The sequence below is a fragment of the Macrotis lagotis genome, chromosome 3 (assembly GCF_037893015.1).
Source record: "Macrotis lagotis isolate mMagLag1 chromosome 3, bilby.v1.9.chrom.fasta, whole genome shotgun sequence".
Taxonomy (NCBI): Eukaryota; Metazoa; Chordata; class Mammalia; order Peramelemorphia; family Peramelidae; genus Macrotis; species Macrotis lagotis.
Window position 1 is genome coordinate 167297776 of NC_133660.1, and position 10997 is coordinate 167308772.

At 35.5% G+C, this 10997-nt stretch overlaps 1 protein-coding gene across 1 annotated transcript; it reads left to right on the top strand.

Moving 5' to 3' along the window:
- Positions 1 to 7086: 7086 nt before the first annotated feature.
- On the top strand, positions 7087 to 10714 carry LOC141516313 (phospholipid-transporting ATPase VD-like). The gene is made up of 2 exons (XM_074227466.1): positions 7087 to 7370; positions 7610 to 10714. The coding sequence occupies exons 1-2, from the start codon at positions 7097 to 7099 to the stop codon at positions 7696 to 7698; spliced, it is 363 nt and encodes a 120-aa protein (XP_074083567.1). The 5' UTR covers positions 7087 to 7096; the 3' UTR covers positions 7699 to 10714.
- The last annotated feature ends 283 nt before the right edge of the window (positions 10715 to 10997 follow it).

Below are 10997 nucleotides of genomic sequence, written 5' to 3' on the forward strand. Positions count from 1 at the left end.
GCATCATACAAAGTCTTTCTGTGCCATTTCTGGGCAGAACATGACAAAATATAACCTAATATACCAGTGACAAATGTGGAAACAATGAGTGCAAGACAACAAGCACAAAAAAGCAAGAAATGAAAGTAAAAAAATCTACAACCACTGTATAAGCTGCTCCCAGTTTTAGAACCCAAATTTTTCAAATAATTTTTCTTATACATGGGGAAATACAGTATATATATATATATATACCACAATTTGTTCTGCCATTCCCCAATTGATGGGCATCCCCTCAGTTTCCAGTTCTTTGCCACTACAAACAGAGCTGCTATGAATATTTTTGAACATGTTGGATTTTTACCCTTTTTCATGATCTTTTCAGAATACAGACCCAGTGTGATATTGCTGGATCAAAGGTTATGCATATTTTATTGCCCTTTGGGCATGACTGAATGTGAAAACTTTCCTTCATGGATGTGGTTTTGTTGTTTCAGTTGTATCCAACTCTTTGTGAGCACATTTGGAGTTTTCTTGGCAAAGATATTGGAGTAGTTTTCCATTTTCCTTACCCAGATCATTTTACAAATGAAGAAACTGAGGCATATAGGATTAAGTGTCTTGCCCAGGACTTCACATCTAGTTAGTACATATATATATATATATAAAATGTATGTATAACACTATTGTATGGTTAATGAATGAGGCTGGATTTGAACTCAAGAAGCCTTTCAGTATAAAACCTAAATGGACCAGACCTACAAATATCTTGTGTATCCCCCACTCTATAACCATTTTTTCATGGCCTCTTCTTCCTCACCTCTCCCCTCTTCCCTACTAAGGGCAGAAAATGCCAAGTGCCCAAAGATAACTCTGCTTTTTGGGGGGAGGGGAAGGGGGAGCAGGGTTGGGAGTTGTATTTAATCTTTTTTCCCCCCCTCATCATTGATGACTTTTTGAAGTCTGAGAAATAGTATATAATAGTGGAGGAAAAGGGGTCTTTCTCACTCCAGACTCAAAATTCAATCTACTTGACGCCAGCTAACTGCCCTTTCCCTCAAGGACATACTCCCAATTCAATATGTTTTTGTCAGAGATCACAAAATCATAAATTTAGAGCTAGAAGGGATCACTCAATCCAAACTCCTCATTGTATATATGAGGAAACCAAAGCTTAGAGAAGTTGTGATTTGTTCAGGGTCACAAGACTGTTAAGTAAAAGAGCTGGTAGCTGAACCTTGGTTTGCTGTTTCAAAGCCTAACAGACTTTCCATAGCATCATATCCCATGAAATGTATGTGTTTCTGTGGCTAAGAACAAAAAAACCCCCAAATATAAAACAAAATATAAAACTCCCCCCAAAAAACCCCAAAATATAAAAAACTCCTGCCAGTTTTTTTAAAGTAATGAGCTTCTTGATAGTTATCTAAGTTAAACCTCATATAGCAAACACAAGTTCCATCCCAGCAACATAACAAAAGCGTTTTTAGAGGGCTGGGCCTATCAGAACTTGTGGTCTATACACTAGAAGCTTTCAGAATTAACTTTACATCACAGTAAGGCATCAGAGTAAGGATTCAGTGAAAGATAATTTAAAAAACCCAGAATAGTAGTACTTATTTATATAATACATTATAGTTGGATCACACACATCACCTAATTTGATGCTGCCTTATAAATATCTCTGTAGGCTAAGTAATAAAATATTACTCACACATCAGGGAATAATCTCAGAGTTCAAAAGATCATAAAGTCATAGACCTACAACTAGAAGAAACCTCAAATAATATCTAGTCCAACCTTTTTATTTGAAAAATGAAGAAATAGTCCAGTGAAGTTAAGTGACTTGAACCCAATTCAAGAAATGACTTGGGGGCGGCTAGGTGGCATAGTGGATAAAGCACTGGCCTTGGAGTCAGGAGTACCTGGGTTCAAATCCGGTGTCAGACACTTAATAATTACCTAGCTGTGTGGCCTTGGGCAAGCCACTTAACCCCATTTGCCTTGCAAAAAAAAAAAACTAAAAAAAAAAAAAAGAAATGACTTGCTCAAAATCACAGAGCTATGTATGATGGAACCACAAAGAGAAATTACATGCTCTAACTATAAATTTAATGTTCTCTCCACTATTTTACCTGTTCAAGACAAGTATGATTGAATTGTGTAAATTAACATTTAAAATGGCATGGCACTCTTAAACTAAAAGCTTTGTTGACTCATACAACAATTAGGGTTAGGCCATTTTTAACATCACATGTCTATTCTCTTTCAGAAGCAGGTTAGAGGCAAAATTTTTCTGAGAAATTTTCCTTAAAAATTTTTTTTAAATTGAATCAAAGAAGGGAAGGTCCAGGTATATAGAATAAAAGATACTCCCTAATCTCTTTGTTTTTTCAACATATTTACCATATAGCAAAATAATCTATCATTATCACTACTTATTTACATTATGAAAGTTCACAACTTCACAATCTTGCACCTAGAACATTTCAAAATGCTCAGATGATACCTCTTTCTCTTTTAGCTATTGTTGGGATTTTTTTTAGCAAGAATGCAAAGCACTATATATACAATGGGGAGTTCATTTCTATTTCTGCCAAAGTGACATGACAAGCACATGAACTGGATTTGAGTGAGGGGGTGCTGTGCTAAGTCACCTGTCAGGTACCATGTTCTTGAATCTAGCTGTGTCTGTTTATTAGTTAAAAAAGTAATGTCTTGACTTATTCAAACAAAATAATGCCTTGAAAGTTCTCCGTATAATAAAGGGCTTTCAGGAATACATTAAAATCAGAGAATATTCTAACAGAATAAAACTGCAGAGATGATGTTATTTAGTGACATTCATTCAGTATACAACAAGTATGTATTGGGCACCTCCTTTGAGATAAGCACTGGAAATGTGGACAAAAGGAAGGCCAGCTGAGGAGCCAGATTGGAAGGGAAGGATCAAACAAGGAGAGAGTTGCTCACCTAAGTTGTGCTTTCATCAGTGACATGGAAGACAGTGTCTGACCAGAGTCCAAGCAAAAGAAGTTTTCCCTATGACTGTTGGGTGTTGTTTCCAAATGTTCCCACTGACTAATGACATTTAATTAATGATATCAAGCCTTAACACACTACAAAGTTGTCTCATTGAAAACCACAGGAATGTCAAAGAAATTGACTTGATTAGTAGATTGGGAGCTCCTTGAGGGCAGGCAGGATTTTTGCCTCTTTTTTTGTATCTCCAGTGCCTGACTCCTTGTAGGAACTCGATCAATGTTTATTGAGAACCTAACTATACACAAGCTTAAAAAATGTAAATCATCAAACCCATGACATAGAACTGTGCTGTTGAATTAGACCATCACCATCTAGATATCTCAGATAGAACTTGGCAGATGACAGTGGGACTGATCTTGAAACTGTTTGGGAGCAAGAAATGCAGCTATATCTCATTTGTTAAATTGATTGTTTTCAATTGTGTGCTGCCACAGAAATCTCATCTATTTTATGCTATGGGATCCTAGACCTAGAAATGGAAAGGACTTCCTAAGTTATCTAAAACAGCTCCTTACAGATGAGGAAGTTGAGTGAAGTAATAAAGCACCTTCACTATGGTCACTCAGATACTAAATATTAGATTTTGAATTTCAACCCAGGCCATCTGATGCAGAGTCAAAACTCTTTCTACTTTACCATTCTAACACTGTTTTTTCCCATTAAATATTTCCTCTGTGTATGCAAGTACAACATCCTAATGATTAAAATTACAGTAATACATCAGTGTGGCAGGCATCAATAGATTCTGTCACTACCAATGATTTGTCTGCAGGAAGCAACACTTTCTGACAGGCATTAATAGATGAAGAGATGATAACCGATCAGGGGATCATGGGGTTAGAGCTAGAAGAGACTCTAGGATGAGGAAAGAATTAGAGAAAGTCCTCCAGCATGTTAGTTACATCTTTATGAAGCATTTTCAGAAGACACACCAAAAATGGCACAGGATTAAAAAAGGATGATGGAGTCAAATATGTCTCAGGGAAGGAGGGTCCCACCATATAACCACAACTCTGGTATCAGGGCTATCATCAGAGAGAGCTAGAGCCAGAAGGGACCTTTACAGATTCAAAAATCCAAAGCTTACAGAGTGGAACCAACCTACCCAAGATCATAGTTAGTCAAAGGCAGAACTGGAATTTGAACTCCAGTTCTCTAACCCCAAATCTGGTGATCTTTGTACCCTACTACACCCCTTCCCTTCCAACAAAGCAGATTGTAAGCTCCTTGCAGAATTTGGACAGTGCCTAGCATGGCACCCTGAATATCATACCCACTTTATGGTTTGACTGATTTGAAAATGTCTTATTGAAGTCTCATCATAATGTGGATTCAAATGCCTTCTCCAAGCCTTGCTTGCTATATTATGCCAGGCAACTCACTTAACCCCTCTGAGGCTTGGTTTCTTTATCTGTAAAATCAGTGATAATAACATCCCACCCAATTGGGAGGATCAAATGAATTAATATCTATAAAGCAAATTTAATCACCAAATAAAAGAATTTTGAACAAGCTACCAAGTCAGTGTTTGCTTTCTTTTCACTTATGATGATGTTCTAATTAAAATAATAGCATCCAAGTCATTACTACTACCAAAGAATGCCTTGAGAATTACATCTTTTTTCTTGGACTGTTGAAAGGTAGTTTCAGCTGCCTCCTCATTTTGTTCTCAGGCGACTCCTTCATTGAACTGTGAGCTCCTGGATTGTAGGGACTGAGCTGTTTTGGGGGCTGGGGGGATGCCTTTCTTTTGTATCTATCCCTAGCACTTAGTCAGTGTTTGGTACATTGAAGGTGCCTAATAAATGATAGATGACTGATTGACAATCTCAGTCAATCTATCATTCATTAAGAACCTCCTATGTATAATAAATAGAGCTGACTTTTGATGAAAGAGGGCCTGGGTTCAAATCCTGTCTGTGACACATTGTCTATTTTGATTCTGAGAAGGTCCTTTCCCTTCTCAGTGTACCAGGTAAGTCTTGAAAACAAAGCTGCAGGATAGTTACTGATCTACACTGATTGTAGGACTTTCTTTTCTGGGAATTATCAAACCCATTGAATTTAGAACTCCAAGTCTTCTTTCTGTCCAATGAAATCCCAGGTCTGGACTCCCCCAGTATCTCATACAATGTCAGCCATTTAAACATTTTTTTTACCAGGTAGATTGTTAGGTGCTTAAAGACTGAAAATTTTCCATTCTTTTTAAATCTTTTTCTCCCCTTTTTCACTCTGTAGATTTATATTTTAAAAATGACCAAAGTGTTAGAAGTCTAATACACATTCATAAATTTATCCAAACATGACAATAGAAGCAGAAAATGATACCTTTGCTCATCCCATTAATATGACTGAGCACTTATTTCTGCTCATTCTTGACAGATCTTATCCATGATCTATATCATGAACAAGGGATTTTTACATGTCTTTTATGAAAAGTCTTTCTGAAATATTTAAAATGAAAGTTGGGTATATAAGAAGATAGTCTTCAGTTACTCTTCCCTGTTTTCTTAAACAGAATATATGGAGCATGGAGAGTCACCATTTTAATCATTAATTATTTTACTGAATTTTATACTGTGGCCTCAGGATCTCTTGAATATGACCTCCAGAGTAAATTGAGGACTGGGGAATCCTCCATGTTTTATGATCACTTGGGCAATTTATGATTTTTGTTTCTACATTGAATGTCAAGCTGTCAGTTGTCACTTTCTATTGCTGTCAGTGTGTCTGCTCCCTAGCAACCTACCCTCCCCCTTCTAAATTACTGCTTCTAATCTCAGAGAGACTTTAGAAGCTACCTAACCAAGTTCCTTAGAATTTCAGTATCATTTATTCAATCAATGGAAGTCTTTTTTAAGTATTTCCTCTATCCCAGGCACTGTGCTAGCCACTAGTGATGAAAAGATGATAAATGAAACAATCTTCATTCTCAAGGAGCTTTTTTTTCTTATTTATTTTCCAATTACATGCAAAGAGTTTTCAACATTCATCCTTTTGCAAGCTTTTGAGTTCCACATTTTTCTACCTCCCTCCCTTCCCACCTCTCTTCCCATGGCAGCAAATAATTTAAAATGGGTTGTACATATAAAATTAAGTTTAACATATTTCTATATTAGTCAAGCTGTGAAAGAACTAGAACTGAGAGGGAAATAAAACATGAGAAAGAAAGAAAAAACATAAAAAGTTTTAAAAGGGAACAAATGAACAAAAGAAGTTTTAAAAAGTGAAAGTCTGCTTTACTCTGCATTCAGACTCCATGATGGATTTTATTCTGGATGTGGATGGCATTTTCTTAACCTGTCTTTCAGGATTGTCCTTGATCACTGAACTACTGAGAAGAGCTGAATCCATCATAGTTGATAATCTCACAGTGTTCTGTTAGTTTATACAATGTTCTCCTGGTTCAGCATCAGTTCATGCAAGTTTTTCCATGTTTTTCTCCATGAAGTCAGAGGAGCTGGCATTTTAACAATTTGTCTAAAATAGTCTTAAGAGTTTGAGAGTATTTTCTGAGGGTAATGTTCTAAAGCTTTCATGCATAGTTACTGGTATTTGTCTTGGCTAGCCAGAGTTCTTTTTTATTATTGTCGTTCATGGCTATATTCTGAATCAAAGGAGAGGTAATGAGTGTAAAGCACTATGCAAATTTTAACAATCCTATATAAATAGGAGCTCTTCCAGAAGATTTAATTAGATAATAGAAGTACCTAAGTATTATATATATATATATATATATATATGTATGTATATACATATATATATATAAAATCTTGTATCTCATTAGTTTTCTTTTTAGAGTTATTGCTTTTAGGATATTTTCACTAATTTGACTAATTCTTTCCCCAACTTGTAATGGCACATACAAACAGACTCCAAGACATACATGCATGGCTCTCTTCAAAATTCTTATTGATTACTGAAATTTATTAGATTATTTCCCACTCTAGCTTAATTTGATGGATACAATAAATCTCTCTCTCTCTCTCTCTCTCTCTCTCTCTCTCTCTCTCTCTCTCTCTCTCTCTCTCTATCTCTCTCTCTCTCCTGCCTCTTTAAGGAAGCCTATGAGATGTTGATGAATAAGGTATTAGAAGAACTTAAGAAAGATATTCAAAGTCCTCCAAATGTCCAGTCTTCCGGCACTCACATTCCTCAATTTCGAGTTGGACTCATTATCACTGGGAAAACATTAGAGTTTGCACTGCAGGATAGTCTGCAGAGTCAGTTTCTAGAACTCACTGGATTGTGCCAAGCTGTTGTCTGCTGCCGAGCAACACCCCTGCAGAAAAGTGAAGTGGTAAAATTAGTACGAAATCAACTCAAAGTGATGACCTTGGCTGTTGGTGAGTATAGGCATCATTATGCATTTTGTCCCCCTTAATTTTTGTGACAAGATCTTAATTTCTCCATTTGGGTGATTTTTCTTCCATAGGATTTGAGAAAAGTGGGATAAGCAGGGAAGGGATTTATTTATCATAATCAGTAAAGATTTCCTAATTCATAACTTTCCACATCTGAAGTTATATTATTATCCCTTCTTTTTAATGCATCCTCTCTCCCATATCCAATTGACCCTGGGAAGGTGATGGAGCCAATGATGTTAGTATGATACAAGTTGCTGACATTGGAGTAGGAATTTCAGGCCAAGAAGGCATGCAGGTTAGTGAATAATGTTTGTGTGTGTGTGTGTGTGTGTGTGTGTGTGTGTGTTTGTGTGTGTGTGAAAGTCCCTATGACCTCTTGAAACTACTACTTCCCAAATCCAAAGTCTTCTCTGTGTAATCCATGAATTTTGGTATGTTGTATCATTGTTGTCATTCTCTTTAATGAAATTATTGATCAGTTCTGTGGTTTGAGCTTGACCCACTCTTTCTTTAGGATTAAATTTTTTAGTTTCCAATAAATTTTCTGTTATCTTTTCATGACCTTTTATAGAATATATTTTTCATTGCATCATGATCTGAAAAAGATACATTTAATATTTTTTCCTTGTGGTGTGTTTATGCCCTAATATATGATCAATTTTTGTGTAGATGAGGTCTTCTCTGTGGCAAAATCTCAGCAGAAGAAAGAACCCTAAATTACCAGAAGGGATACTAAGAGTGTAATTCAAAACTATATTGCTGATTGCTACAATCAAATAATTTCATTCTGCCTGAATATCTTTCTCTTTTTATTTTTTAAGATTTTTTTATAATGACCTTGAAAAACTCAACAAACATAAACATTTCCATATTCAAAGGTCAGGTTTTTAAAAAAGATTATGTAACTATGGATTTTTATATACATTATTTTTATAGCTCTCTATGGAACTTTTTTTTTAGATTTTTGCAAGGCAAATGGGGTTAAGTGGCTTGCCCAAGGCCACACATGTAGGTAATTATTAAGTGTCTGAGACCGGATTTAAACCCAGGTACTCCTGACTCCAAGGCCGGTGTTTTATCCATTATGCCACCTAGCCGCCCCTTTATTGAACTTTTTATACCATATTTTATTTTTTCCAATTACATTTTAAAAATTTTTAAACTTTTTTTTAAAGTTTTGAGTCCAAATTCAATCTCTCTCTCTCTCTCTCTCTGCTCCTTAAGATAGTAAGCAATCCAATATAGTTTATACATGTGCAGTCATGTTAAACATTTCCATATTAATCATTTTGTGCAAGAAGACTCAAATAAAAAAGTGAAAGAAAGAGGAAAAATATAATGCTTAGTCTGTATACAGAGAATTTCAATTCTTTCTCTGGAGGAAAATGGTATGCTTCATCGATGACTCCTTTGAGATTGTCCTGGATCATTGTATTGCTGAGAATAGCTAAGTCATTCGCAATTCTTCATCAAACAATATTGCTGTTGCTGTGTACAACATTATTCTGATTCTGCTCATATCAGTTCATATAAGTCTTTCCAAGAGGTAATATATTTCTCTTTTCAACTTGGAAGAAATATTTTGAAAGTGAATGCTCTGTAAGTATGTCATTAAGAATCATGAAGTTTGCGGGGTGGGGGCAGCATCTAGCTGGCACAGTGTATAGAGTACCAGTCCTGGAGTCAGGGTCTCAGACACTTTATACTCTACTTAGTTGTATGACCTTAACCCCAATGCCTTATAAAACAAACCAACCATAAAAAAAAGAATCATGAAGTTCCTTCTGTATGCAACCACTATGATGAGGGAAACTCCAATGAGTAAAACAGATTTACTTCTAATATAATTAATGTTGAGCTGTCTAGATCACTGAAGGTTGAATGACTTACCTGGGATTACAAAGTCATCATGTATCAGAGAAGGGATTTAAACCCAGGTATTCCTGACTCCGAGGGAAACTATCTATCAATAATGCCACCTTGTTCCATTAGAGTTTATGATGACTAACTTCATGATAGTTTTTTGATTCAAAGGGTACAAAAATCTGTGCTACATCAGAGAAAAAAGTAACAACTGTAAAGGATTCTTAGTATGTCAACCATGATAATTCTCCATCAAAAATGTTGTTTTGAGATGGAGCCAATGTGTTGATTTGTTTTGTTGAATCATACCTATTTTTTTTTAAATAAAGGAGGTCTTCTCATTAGGGATCCAACCTTCTAAACTATACTAATCCTTATGTTTATTTGTTGCTTTTAGCTCATTTCTTCTGTTTCATTCAAAACTCCCAATAGCACAGTGAAGAAGATAGCAATGGGGTGTATCCTCATTTTGCTGATGGCAAAAAAAAGATGTAATTGTAAGTGGTAAAGGACAAAGTAAAAAATATTACTTTGTGCCATCTCTGCACTTAATTTAATTAAATTGTGTGTTTTTAAAATAATTCTCTTGATTCTCATTTTTCTTTACATATCTATCACTGCCTACAAATCACAACCATTATCCCTAATTAGACACATTCATTTTTAAAAAATTTTTAATTCAGCAAAACAAGTTAATACATTGGCCATATCTGAGAAATCATATCTCATTCTGTATCTCTAGCCCATCACCTCTGTGTTAAGTGGTGAGTTTTATTTTGTCAGTAGTCCTTGGCCATCATAATCATTCTGTTCTTTGAGTAAAGTCTAGAGGTCTTTCAAGTGTTTTTCTTTTCATTATTATTTTACTTATCATATAAATTGTTTTGACTTGGCAAAGAAGACAAAAACAGAAAACAATATTGGCCCTAATGTTAGACAACACAGAGAAAAGCAAAACTGCCTAGGGCACTCCAGTACCTAGTTGACTTTGAATTTCTAATACAGTCATTTAGTCAGCTCTGGGCCCATCTAGTTGTATTATCATCTAGTTCACATCTCTCCATCCTTTCCAGAGGAATAATGTAAGATACTTCATCAAATGTTTTCTACAATCCAGGCAACTCTATAATACTCCCCACTCAACTAGATCAATAATGCTTCCCAAAATGGTTATCTGGAATGTTGTTTTCTAATGCCCTAGTACATGGTCAATTTTTGTATAAGTGCCATGTACTGCAGAGAAAAAGGTATATTCCTTTCTATCCCCATTCAGTTTCCTCCATAAGTCTATCATATCTAGTTTTTCTGACAATCTATTTACCTACTTAACTTCTTTCCTGTTTATTTTATGATTCCATTTATCTAGATCTGAGAGGAGGAGGTTGAGGTCTCCCACTAGTAGAGTTTCTATTTATGTCTTCCTGTAGTTCTTTCAGCTTCTCCTCTAAGAATTTGGTTGCTATCCCATTGGGTGCATATATATTCAGTATTGAAATCACTTTATTGTCTATGGTACCTTTTAGGAGGATACAGTTTCCTTCCTTGTCTCTTTTAATGCTATCTATTTTTGCAGCTGCTTTGTCTGAGATAAGGATTGCTACCCCTGCTTTTTTCACTTCAGCTGAAGCAAAATATATTTTGTTCCAACCTTTTATTCTATATGTATCTCTCTGCTTCAAATGAGCTTCTTGTAAGCAGCATATTGTAGGATTCTGGTTTTTAATTCACTCTGCTATTTGCTTA

What these genes read in the sequence shown, in the direction of transcription:
- LOC141516313 (XM_074227466.1), top strand. Translation starts at nt 7,097, where the DNA reads ATGTTGATGAATAAGGTATTAGAAGAACTTAAGAAAGATATTCAAAGT. An exon ending in AGTGATGACCTTGGCTGTTG is followed by an intron (nt 7,371 to 7,609) that starts GTGAGTATAGGC and finishes GACCCTGGGAAG; the next exon opens with GTGATGGAGCCAATGATGTT.